This window comes from Heliangelus exortis, chromosome 25 (genome assembly GCF_036169615.1).
Source record: "Heliangelus exortis chromosome 25, bHelExo1.hap1, whole genome shotgun sequence".
Lineage (NCBI taxonomy): Eukaryota > Metazoa > Chordata > Aves > Apodiformes > Trochilidae > Heliangelus > Heliangelus exortis.
Genome location: NC_092446.1, coordinates 2,857,212 through 2,869,409, shown reverse-complemented (window position 1 = coordinate 2,869,409; position 12,198 = coordinate 2,857,212). Strand labels below are relative to the sequence as shown.

The 12,198-nt window shown below is 51.3% G+C and overlaps 1 protein-coding gene across 1 annotated transcript; it reads right to left on the bottom strand.

The window, feature by feature from the left end:
* Positions 1-1,215: 1,215 nt before the first annotated feature.
* On the bottom strand, positions 1,216-9,729 carry PNPLA1 (patatin like domain 1, omega-hydroxyceramide transacylase). Its single transcript, XM_071768496.1, has 8 exons — positions 9,041-9,729; positions 5,454-5,686; positions 4,710-4,775; positions 3,213-3,425; positions 2,837-2,897; positions 2,617-2,757; positions 2,058-2,157; positions 1,216-1,449 (listed from the first exon to the last, which is right to left on the bottom strand). Exons 1-8 carry the CDS (start codon positions 9,273-9,275, stop codon positions 1,335-1,337), a joined length of 1,164 nt encoding a protein of 387 aa, XP_071624597.1. The 5' UTR covers positions 9,276-9,729; the 3' UTR covers positions 1,216-1,334.
* Positions 9,730-12,198: the final 2,469 nt, after the last annotated feature.

Genomic DNA, 12,198 nt, shown 5'->3' with positions numbered 1-12,198 from the left:
AGTGGAAAAATAAGCATTCAGGTTTCTTTTGGCAGAGAAAAGATTCCCAAGACATTGGTTTCAACCAGAGATAGCAGCACATATTGTATTCAGCTTTCTCTGAGACAACTTTGAGTCTCTTTACATCAATGCAGCCTTCAGCTATTCCCCACTTCCTTCCATGTCTCTCAGGCTCTTTGGATGAACCTTCCCTCTGCACCATTTCCCTCTGGGCAGTTAAACAAGGGGGTAATTAAAATCATCAGTTGTGCTGCTGTGATCTCTTGGTTGCCCATCAGGAATAAAGAAACAGGGGAGACTCAGCTGGGGGTGCAGCCAATCCCTCAACCTCTGGTGTGCAAGTTTGGGGTGAAAACTGCTGCATGCAGAGCAGCAACGTGAGGGGTGTTTGCCTGGAGCTTACAGGGCTCACAGCTGTGGGGTAGAGAAGTCTGCATGGAAAAAATGAGTGTGTTTGGGAAATGTCAGCTCCCCTGGTGCAATTGGAGATGGAGTCTGCAAGGCTCTGCTGCTCTGAAGCAGGGGAAGGTTAATCTTTAGGTTTCTTCATCCTTCACAGCTGCAGGTTCAGAGGGGATGGGCACCCAGCTCCTCTGGCAGGAGGAGCAGGTTCCTGAGGTTGTGTGAAGCTCAGGAATAAGTAATTGGTAAAATAACTTCAGGAAACTGGATAAAAATGAGGTCTTGCCCTGTATGATGCTCCCTGAGGCTTTTCCTTCTCTCTGTTGCCTGACTGATGAAGCTCTGAAAGTTTTTGTGTGGGGGGGACAAATAAAAGTAAAATAGGACATTTCCTGGAAAATGCCTGCCCTGTAATCTGCATTAAAGGGGAGAAGCTGGGAGTTGAGTCAGGGTTGATGACCCCACAGGGACAAATGGCTCCAGGGACATAAATCCTGAAGGATGTTTTCTTGGCTGAGGAACTGAGGAGCTCCTGCACTAAGAACTCATCCTGTGCAAGTCTTCACCAGCTGCATGTGAAGTAACTTGCAAGCTGGCTTTAGGGGGAGGTATGGCTGAAAAGCCAGCTGTGGGATGTTAAATACCTTGAATCCTTGGCAGTTTAATGCCAAAACACTTCTCAGGATCTTGGGGAATTTGCCTGATCCCCTGGGACAGAGCCCAGCCCTTTGGAAAGAACTTGTTGCCATAGTGAAGCAGCACTAAGCCAGTTCAAAGCTTCCTTTAGGTGGCTCTAAATAAATTCCAGGCACAGAAATGACTACTTTTTATTGTGGGGTATCCCAGATTTGGATTTTTTGGTCACACTCAGCATCAGAGACCCTTGGGTGAGGTTTCCCTGCTCTGCACCCTGGTTGCATCCCCTGAGCTCTTCACCTCCTGCCCATGGCTCTCTTCAGCAAAGCAGGCACCATGGTTTGGAGGCCTTTCTGGAACTGTTTGGCCAGGGAGCTGATGTCTTCCAGCAGCCCCCACAGCTTCTTCAGCCTGCAGGAAGTAAATAAACAGATTTTCATGACTGGTGAAGACAGAAAAGCAGGGAAGGTGTTAGTGGGGCAGATGCACACTGTAATATTAGTTTTCATGGCCAAGCAATCCTCTGGTGGCCCTGCCAGCCATGTCTGCTGGCTTCAGGGAATACCAAATCTTTCTGGAGGGGAAGGGAATCTCACTGAGCTTATTTATGCAGTAGATGTGCAGCAGCTTGTCCTGGTCCATAGAAAAGGAGGGAGCTGCCATCAGCCCAGGCTGCCCCAGGCACTGTCCCATGTGTTTCCCATGGAGAAATGGGAATCAGAACCATCAGAAGGATGCTGCAGCCCTGTGACACCCCAGGGCTGGCTTGGGGGGGATGTCTGTGTGCCTCGTGCTGCTCCTGTACTCTGGATGGGATATGAGGAACAATTTGTCCCCCTGAGGCTGTCAAACATTGGACCAGGTTACCCCAAGGAGGGGGGGAAGCATCATTCCTGGAGGGATTTCAAAGCTGTGGTGCTGAGGGACAGGGATCAGTGGTGAAGGAATGGTTGGACTTAATGGTCTTAAAGTTCTTTTCCTACCCAAATGATTCTGTGCCTCTGGCAGGATGTTCTTACCCCTTCCTGAGAAAAGCTGGCAGCCTGTAGGGTTGCAACAGGAATCTTGACAGTGGATCTTGCAGTCCAGCCAGCTGCTCCTTCCTCCACAGAGCCAATCCTGCACCCAGAGGTGACAACAGAGAAGTCAATAAAGAGCAGGAATTAGAAATAACCCAACAAATGCCTCGTCCAGCATCTTCTGCTGCAGCTCAGCCTGCAGGTACTGAAACCCAGGCCAGAATCCAGCCTGAGCTGCTCTCACAAATCCTCTTTGCAAATGGTTACTGCAGATCTAGAAATATTTAGCAATAATTTAATATTTAATAATTTAAATAATATTTAATAATTTAAATAATATTTAATAATTTAAATAATATTTAATAATTTATTAATAAATAATAATTTATAATCTTACTTTAACAATAAATAATATTGAATAGCAATATTTAATAAAATCTAACAATTTAATAACTCGGAAATGTCTCAAATATAACCCCACCCCTCTCAAAGGCTGCAGCAGCCCTCGGTGGCCCCGGCAACACCCAAAACCCCAAGATCCATACCCCAAATCCTTTACCTGGCAGGAAGCAAGGAGCCAGGCACTGTGGCACCTTCTTGTAGAGCCCAGTGAACGTCCTCTTGCCCTGGCTGGAGTCGTTCTTCCCGCACATGCTGGCAAAACGGAAATTGCCACCGAAGTAGTTGAAGCCAAAAGCATCTGTGAGACACGAAGAAAAGGGCTGGTGGCTCTGGGTCACCTTTCTTGGCTGTTTACCAGGGCTCGTGGTGACACTTACTGTTCCTGTAGAGGAAAAGGGCAGTGTCCTGGTAGCCTTGGCTTAAAATGTCGTTCAGGACCTGCAAGGAGAAGCGCTCGAGGTCATTAAAGACATGGGCAGGATCTAGGCAAGATGCCTGAAGGGTTTGGATGTTTGAAGATGTTTGAAGGGTTGGGATGGGTTTGGGAAAGCAACAGGCTGCTTGCAGGTTGTCAAACCAGGGTGGATCCCATCAATAGTGTCCACCCATCAGTAGTGTCCACCCAAAAAACTACACTGCAAAAACTCCCCTTCAGATCTGGTTAATGAACGATAAAGGCTGAGCTGAACCTTAGAGCTTGGAAGGCAAGTTTTAAGCAAAACAAACCTGGGGAAAGAAAGCTGATGGGCTTACCATGGTGCTGGGTGGAAAGAGAGCATAGCTAATCCTGCAGAGGTTTTCTATGGAGATCTGGATGCTGCCATTGAAGATCTGGAAACAGAAGAAGATCGCGGGACAGTCCCTGGGGCAGATATCGAGCTCGCCGGTGAACGGGGACACGGTGATCACGGCTTCCTCCAAGCTGGAAACGGGCTGCAGGCCAGTGAATCCTCCATCCACGTATCTCTGGGGGGAAGAGCAGAGGAAGGGTTTGCTCTGGGGGTGGCTGTGGCAGCCCCAGCGAAGCCAAAAGCCTCGGAGGTGCCGTCTGTGCCGGCCCCGGCACGCCCGCGCATCCCGCTTGCGACAGAGCCTCTGCCCACTCCTTCCTCAGGATCTCAGGATCCTGGCTCTTGGCAGCTCCTTCTGCTGCCCTGCCTGTGGCACCCAGCCAGCTCCTGCACCAGGTGCTGTCATCCGCAGCAGTTATTAAAATAGGGATATAATTATTTTAATTTGTGACGCTTTGTGGAGCTGTCTGGGCGCTCGTCAGCCAATTCAAACGTCACTGGATTTATGGGGCTGGATAAATCTCGGGTCCTGGATTCCAGCAGCAGTGCTCCCACGTGTAATAACTGCCTGCAGATCCCATCAGGGTTACTCACTGGGCAAGGAAAACGTCGTTTGCTGGAATCCAAAAGAAATCTGAGTTTGCCACCTGCCTCGGTGGGGTTTGAGGTTGCAAGGGCTGCAGCTGATGGGATGAAGTGTTTGGGAAATCAGAGCACAGAGCAGCTTCGTGCAGCAGCACTGCCAGCTCTGTGTCCTCCAAGCTTTCTGCACTTGGTGGCCAAGCTCTGCAGTCCAGGGAGCCTGGAGATCCAAGCTGAGAGCCCAGGGCAACCACCTGAGGACTGAATAGGCTCAACCAGAGCAGACCAACAGGAGTCAAGGACAGATCCTTCCTCTATCCCAGCTGCAAATCTGCTACCGTGGCTTTGTGGGCTTTGCCACAGCCATGGCCAAGCTGCTCCATGACCCATCTGTACATGCTCCATCACCAGGCTGCTCTGCTCCTCCTTCCCTGAGGCTTAGCAACAAACCAACCCTTTTTTTTTATTTTTACTTCACCGCTGCATTTTACAGAGTGTGAGGATGCACGTGGCTGGGTCAGGATCTTCCCAAAACTTTTGATACTTGGGCCATTCAGGTCTGCACCTGAACTGTTGGAGGTATCTGCAGACAGATCCTGCCCAGGGTTTTGTGTCTCAGAATCCCAAGTGTAGGGATCTTTTCATCCCCCTTTGGAGCCCTGAAGGCAACACCCAGGCATTCAGAGCCTGCCCAGAGACACAGCAGGAGGGAGCTCTGCATGGCCATGGGATGAAGAACAAACTAAAAGCTTTCTCATCCTCCCTTAACCCAAGAAAAGGCCTGGACAGATTTACTTCTCTCTGCTCAAGGGAATGTGAAGTTCAAACCCAAGATGGTTCTGCTGGGAGCAAGTGTTTTATTGGAAATGTCACTCACCACACCTCTGTAGGATGGAGGGATGAAGCCACAGTAGATAGGAAGAAAGCAGCTGCAGAGGAGAGCCTGGGGGAGGAGAGGGATGGCAGAAGTAAGAATTCCTGTCAAAGTTCTCCTGGAAAAAAACCTGTTTACTCAGTGCTTGCAAATTCAGGCTTGACATATTATCTGTTGCCAGGCTGCTGGTACCACCTGGACTTTGCACTTGGCTGTGTCAAGCAGAAAGGTTTCAAGAAGGGGAAAACATCGAGGGGCAAAACCCAGACATCCTCTCTGGGCATTTTCATTCTGCTGAGGTTTGTCAGTGATAAAGCCACCACTGAGCCATTGCAGCCACTTTCTCCCAGTCTCATCAGCTGGGAAAGAGCATCCCAGGCTCCTTGCCTGACCTAGGGTGAGCTCCAATGTCTCCATGGACTTTGCCATCCTTCACTGTCTCCCAGTAAAGCCCACAGTCTCATGGGCAGCTCTGTTTAGGGTTTTACCCTGGGATTCTTTCTTTTTTTTGAGTCTGGAAGCAAACTTTCAGCTTTTTTTATGATGGTTTACTCCTGCCTGACTGCAGACCTAACAAATTCCTCCCTCTGAGCCTCATGGAGCTCACATGGAGGGACCATGGCTCTGGCAGAGCTTCCTGACACTGTCCCCATCCATCCTGTGTTGAAAACAGCACAGTCAAAGTCATCCACCCCTAGGAACCTCCACCCTAAGCAAGTGGTAAAGATCAGAGGAAGGTCCTTTTACCTGAATGAGTTCCTCTTTTGAGCTGAACTCAGAGGCCATGACGTTCTGGCCATCCACCACCCGTGTCAGTGAGATGTGGAGCCTTCCTGAAGCCAGCTGGTAGGAGTCCTCTGGCAGCATCCTCTGCAGAACTGTCCTGATGTTGGCCAGCAAGCTGCACCTGGGAGACAGAGGGCCCAGGATGGTTTTCTTGACATCAGTTGCAATGGCAAAGAAGAATTCCTTCAGGTCATCTGGCACAGAGGGGAGAGGAGAAAGAGAGAGAGAGAAAGTCAATGTCCCTGCTGCCCAAGGAGTTATAGTTTAAATCCTATTTTTAATGCTCCTCACAAAGAAAGCCTCTTCCAGCCCCTGTGCATCACCCCCAGGATGCTGCTTGCTGTGCCTGGACAGGGGGAGATGAACCCCAAAACGTCCTCAGAGTGTGACCCCAGTGGTGAAGTCCCAGTGTACATGGCCAGGGATTAGGAAAGATTCAGGAGAAGCTTCTTTCAGGAGAAACTTCTTTACAGGAGAAACTTCTTTACAGAAAGGGTGGGTAAGCACTGGCACAGGCTCCCCAGGGAGGTGGTTGAATCTCCATCCCTGAATGTGTTAAAAATTCCCCTGGATGTGGTGCTTGGGGCCATGGTTTAGTGGGAGGACATCAGGAATAGGTAATAGGGTTAGGATGAAGTTGGACTCAGATGATCCTGAAGGCCTTTTCCAGCCTGGGCAATTCCATGATTCTATTCTATGATTCTAAAGGCTCTGGAGAGAGCCCTGGGGAGGCAGGAGAGGGGCAGACACGGGGTCACTGGGGCCAACAGGACTTGCCCAGCACATCCCTGCCTTCCAGCTCTGATTTCCCAGCTGGGCAGCCCTGAGCCTCCCGGGGGAGCTGGGATGGGGAGGATGAGGAGCAGCCCCCACCTCCTCTGCCCAGCACCTTGGGTGCACCATGCTGGGACCCCCCTCCCATGGGAGCTCCCCCAGTGACCTCCCAGCCACTGAACTGTCACTACACATCCAGAAACTGGGATAAAAGGAGCAAAACTGCAGAGCCTTGGCCAAGGGCTCAGGAGAACCCTGGTTTCAGAGGCTGCAACCTCAGAGTGATGGGGAGGGGGGGAAAAGGGTTGCAGCAAACTCTGCCCTCAGCCTGAGCCCAGGGAGGGGGTTTGGTGCCTTTGCTAAAATGTGGAACTCACCTGGGGGAACCCCCCCACCTTGGGTGCTTAAAATCTGGCAGCAAAAGGCCGCAAAGAGTCAGCCTTGAACCTGAGTGGGCTGCCCAGGACCTTGCACTGGCCCCAGGCCATGGGTTTGCCTTGGTTTTGGAGGCACAAAGATTTCTGGACTGTCCTTAAAAGCACGGGATGATGGATTAAATGGGGTGTCCTGAAGGCAACTGGAGCAGGACAGGTATTAGGAGGGGTTATAAATGAATGAGCAGATGATCAGGCCATGTGGTGGGGTGGTTAATGCTCAGGTGGGGTCACACAGGGACCTCAGGGATGCCAGAGGACCAGAGACACCCCAGGCAGGCAATGGACTCAGCAGGCACTGGCTGTGTCCTGAAAATGGAGGAAAACGTGGGAAAACTGTCCTCAAGGAGGTGAGAGCTGCCCCAGGCTTTGGGGAATTTGGCTCTGGGCTGGGTTTTGGCTCAGGGTGAGGGAGGGGTGACCCTGGATGCAATGCCAGGGCTGCTGGTGACAAGCAGGTGCTCAGGAGGTGACATGTGGCAGGGCACAGCCTGGCTGGGAGAGCTCAGAGCTCAGGAAGGGGGCTGGGAACACCAAGCACAACTTTAACCCTCTTTTTGCCTCCTCTTCCCCAGTGTGAATTTGTCAGACTTTGAGCCACATTCCTTATCAGAGACCCAACCAGAGTCATCACTTCCCAAATGGTCTTGGCAAAGATATTTTGGCAAAGATATTTTTGGGCACCAGATCATCTCAGCAGCTCTGAGTGGATGCTGAGCCCATCCCTGGGGAAGCAGCCCCCCTGTCCAGCAGTGGTTCCCAGGGTGATCCATACCTGGTTCCCAGGGTAATCCATACCTGGTTCCCAGGGTGATCCATACCTGGTTTCCAGGATGATCCATACCTGGTGCCCAAGGTGATCAATACCTGGTTCCCAGGGTGATCCATACCTGGGTGCCAGGGTGATCCATACCTGGGTGCCAGGATGATCCATACCTGGTTCCCAGGTTGATCCATACCTGGTTCCCAGGGTGATCAATACCTGGTTCCCAGGGTGATCCATACCTGGGTGCCAGGGTGATCCATACCTGGTTCCCAGGGTGATCCATACCTGGTTCCCAGGATGATCCATACCTGGGTGCCAGGGTGATCCATACCTTCTGGGCAGCCCCAGCTCCATCTGGCTGCACCAGCAAAAGGAACCAGAAAGGAAAATTTGGGGGCCCTTATTGATTTGTAGAGGAGTTCATCCCCATGTGAGCAGATATTTTCCTTTCTGCTGTATCTAAATTTATCTGACAAAGTTTTGGATGATTTTTTAGCCCAAGCAGAGCAGTTTTAGCATCCACCAGAGGTTTCAGAGCTGTGTGTTTCCTCCCTGCTTCCTCTGTCATTCTTTGGACCCTAAACCTGCCACTCCTCCCAAACGTCCCAATTGCTCAAAGCAGGGCTTAGATCACCCTCGGAGGACTTAAGTCTTGGGTACAGCTGTTTACACGTAGAGACTAATTGGAAATACAGGAGGATGTGATTATTAAAGGTGGGTTAACCACTCCAAATTAGTTCTACATGGAGATGATTACTTGGAGGATGACAGAGCTGCCCAGAGAGGTGGTGGAGCCTCCTTTTCTCAGGATATCCCAACCCCTCCTGGGTGTGATGCTGTGCAACCTGAGCCTGCATCAGCAGAGGGGTTGGACAGGATCAGCTCCAGAGGTCCCTTCCACCCCCCACCTTGCTGTGATCCTGCTGTTCCCTGTTTCCACACTGGCTAAAGAGGTTCCTGGTAAAATCTGGAGATCTTTGTGACTGCCATTCGTGTCTCTTCACAGCTAAGGGTGCCAAGGGACCTGCTCCAAGGGCTTGGGATGAGCACATCCCCTTCAGCAGCCACACAGACTCTTTGGGACACATCTCCCTCCTTAAGCTTTATAGCAGAAGAGATCTGCTCTGACAGCAGAAGCAGGAAAATGGGCCAGTAAAATACAGGTATGACCAGATTTACCCCTCCAGTTATCTGCCTGACCATCTGAGTCAACAATCAGACAGCAATAACCAGATTCTTCAGCTTACACAACCCAAAATTCTACTGGAATGGCTGCCAAAGGTGGCAAGAGCTGCAGATTTCATTTCATCCCTTGTTAGCAATACGAATTAAACCCATCACATCCCCACTGGCTCCTGAAGGCTCTAACTCCTCTATTTCTATGTTGAAATTTAAAAAATCTCCAGTAAAGAAATTCCCCATCCCAGTGCTGAAGGTTGGATGGGGCTTGGAGCACCCTGGGCTGGGGGAGGTGTCCCTGCCCATGGCAGGGGTGGCACTGGGGGGGCTTTAAGGTCCCTTCCAACCCAACCCAACCCAGGATTCCATGGAATATTGGGCAGTCCTTGCCTTACCAATGTTGATGCCACACACCACGGCGGCGGCGACCAGGGAACCAGCGGAGGAGCCGTAGACCTTGCAGGCAGATTTGAGGAGCTCAGGAGCCAACTCCAGGAGAGACTGCACCACTCCGACCTGGTACAGGGCAAGAAAGCCACTGCCTGAAAAGGAGAGGGAGAAACGGGTGCTGGAACCCCGGGGATCCTCCTCAGCCATCCCGGGATCCGAGGGGTGGATGGGGCTCGACATCTCCTCTTGTCCTTTGTCACCAGCTGAACCTCAAAGGCTCTTCTGCTTCCTCCAGGATCATCCGTGGCTGCCCAGGAGCCCAGAAGATGGATTTTCACCCTCCTTTTTTTTTTTGTGAGAGCTCCCCGAGGTGGAAAGATTCACGAGCTATTTTAATTACTGCCTGTGCTAAAAACAGAATTTTTCCTGTGATCAAGAGAGCTCTGGTAATCCTCAACCTCCACCAGCTCCGATGCTCAGGGCTCAATCAAGGTTCCCCTTCTATACCAAGTCCTCCAGGAGCCCTTTAGGAGATGCTCCCTGCCTTGCTGTGCCCATCCATGGAAACATCCATGGAAAATTTCCTGGATGAGCTTTCTTCATCCAGGGTGTTTTCCTAAGTAGGATTCCCCATCAGTCTCAGCTTAGGCAGAGCTGAGGAGTGAGTGAGTAAAGACTTGGATAAGGCACTTAAAGTCAGAGGGTGTTACACAAGGGGTGGATGCAGGGCGTTACACTGGGGTAGGTTTGGAAATCCTTTTTATTTGCTCCTGATTAGAAGGGTTTTGTCCTTGCCTGAATCTGGGCTACCCTTTGTGTGGGGGGAAAGAAGGAGCTGAGTTTGCTTTTCTCTTTCTCAGAAGGATGTCTGCAGGGAACATCACGTTCCTCAGAGCTGGGGTTACTGAACAAAAAGCCAAACTGCCTTTGGGCTGTCTCCTTTGGCTGGGGAGAGCTAAAAGACAGGCAGGAATTCAGTAGCTTTCTGTCATCTTTTCAGCTTTCATCACCTAATGCTGCTGCCAACTCGCAGAATGGAGGTTGCCATTTCAAACAGATGTATTTATTAAATATTACTAAATAGTGGGTTGCTTCTGTTGTCCAACTACTCGTAGATGGAGGGGACACAATGAATATTCCATATGGTACACTCAGGGTTGTGTTTACACACATAACCTGGGCTGAAGGAAGGAGAGAGCTCCTGGTCCCTGTGTTCCCATCAGCCTGACCAGGACAGCACAAGAAACCAGGGGATGCTTCCAACATCCTGATCCATCCTTCATCCATTTATCAGTGGCTCTCCTGCCACCCCAGGAGCTGTGTCCTGTGTGAGAGCAGAGCTCAGAGACCCCCAACCTCCAAAAGTGTCCCTGGGGTGAAGCTTTTGCTGCTGGACATTGCCTGCAAACCCCAGCAGAGAAATTCCCTTTGGGCTGGGACTGCCCTTGGTGGCTGCTGCCTGGAGGAAGGACCAGGAGGGACAAGTTCCCAGTTTGGGGATGTGCCACAGCTCCTTGGATGGGGACATCTCTGTGTGACCAGGTCCTGATGTGCAGGATTGCAGGACTGGGGTTTGTCCTTCCTTGTTTTTCCAGTATTTGCTGTTGGTTTTACAGTATCCTCTCTCTGGGGGAGTCTCCCATCTCCCAACCTTCTGCTGGTATCTGAGCTCAGATCTTCAGGATTGATGCCACCATCTCCTCCAGCCCCTGAGGAAGCAAATTCCTGTTTTTAAAGCACTTTTTTCCTGCTCTGGCAAAGAGCTGCAGGTAGGAGAAAGGCAAAAAGTTTCATCTCTCCCTGATCCTGATGCAAACGTGGCAGTGAGCTGGAAGCAGAGGAGTCTTTGCCTGCTGGAAGAAATGGTTTCCATGTTTTCTTCCATAGGCATCAGGCCCCCAGGGGATGTGAGAGGCTTGGAAGAGGTGTGGGATGCTCCTGCTTCACTCAGCACTTCCATCTCCTCAGCTGAGCCCAGCCCCAGCTGCTAATCTTTAGGAAAGGTGTCAGAGATCCCATGGGACCTGTGGGAACATGTTCCTCCCTCCAGAGCACAGCAGGAGATCAGATTTATCCTCAAGAACTGGGCTTGATACAAATGTGGTGATCCAGGAGCACATCTGGAGTGCAACCCCAGACCAAGCTGAGCCAGATGTTGCCCCCCAGCCTCTCCTTTGGGCATCTTGGCAGAATTTCTTCCCTTATAGCTACAGTGAAGGAACATATTAAATGAGATTTTATGTTTCCAGGCCATGAAGAAGCCTGCAAGGAGACAAATGAGTAGCCTTGGGGGGAAATGCACAGGGCAGGTCCCTACCCCCCAAAACTGACAGCTCAGCCCTGTGAGGGTCCTGCTCAGACCCCCTGGGCTCCTTTTGGGCTCCTCAAAGCCAAAGAGGAGCTTTGGAGAGACCACCTTAGGGTTCTGCCAGCTGGGAGGGTGCAGAGGGGCATCAGAGCATTTCCCACAAACCTTCTTGTTCTGCAATGAATTATGAGGGGCTGGGGAGGGGGCTGAAAAATCTGCCCTGTACCCTGACCCTCTGCCAACAGCAGGGCTTGGGGACAGCAGAGGAGGGGACAGCAGAGGAGGGGACAGCAGAGGAGGGGACAGCAGAGGAGGGGACAGCAGAGGAGGGGACAGCATCCTCCCTGGCCTGGTGCCACACTCCCGTGAGCTCAAACCTTGTCATCATCCTCTTAGCAGCAGCAAATTTTGCATTAATTACCACTGGGCAAAGGAGGATTAGTGAGGACTGGGGGGGGTTGGAGGTCCCAGGAGCAGCCTGAGATGCTTTGAGGAGAACATCCCCTCAGGCTGGATGCTCTGGATGCCCAGATGGTTGGTGTCTGTGATCCCAGGGATTTTCAGGCAAGGAGATTGTTTGCCTGAGCTGCTTGAAGCCCCAGCAGGGCAGCTGGGGATGGAGGAAGGTAATACCAAGAGTTGGAAAGGGATCAAAACCCTGGGAGCAATAACGTGCCACACTTTAATACCTTCTTAATGTCCTCGGTGGCCACGGGTGCTCAGGGTGTCAATTTTATAACCAGGAGCTGAAGGCAAGATGCCAGAGTGGCTCAGAAGAAGGAGCCTGAGAGCCACAGCCCTGGGGTGCTGCTTCCATCCTCAGGAAGCCACATCCCTGCCTGGGGTTGGGTTCTC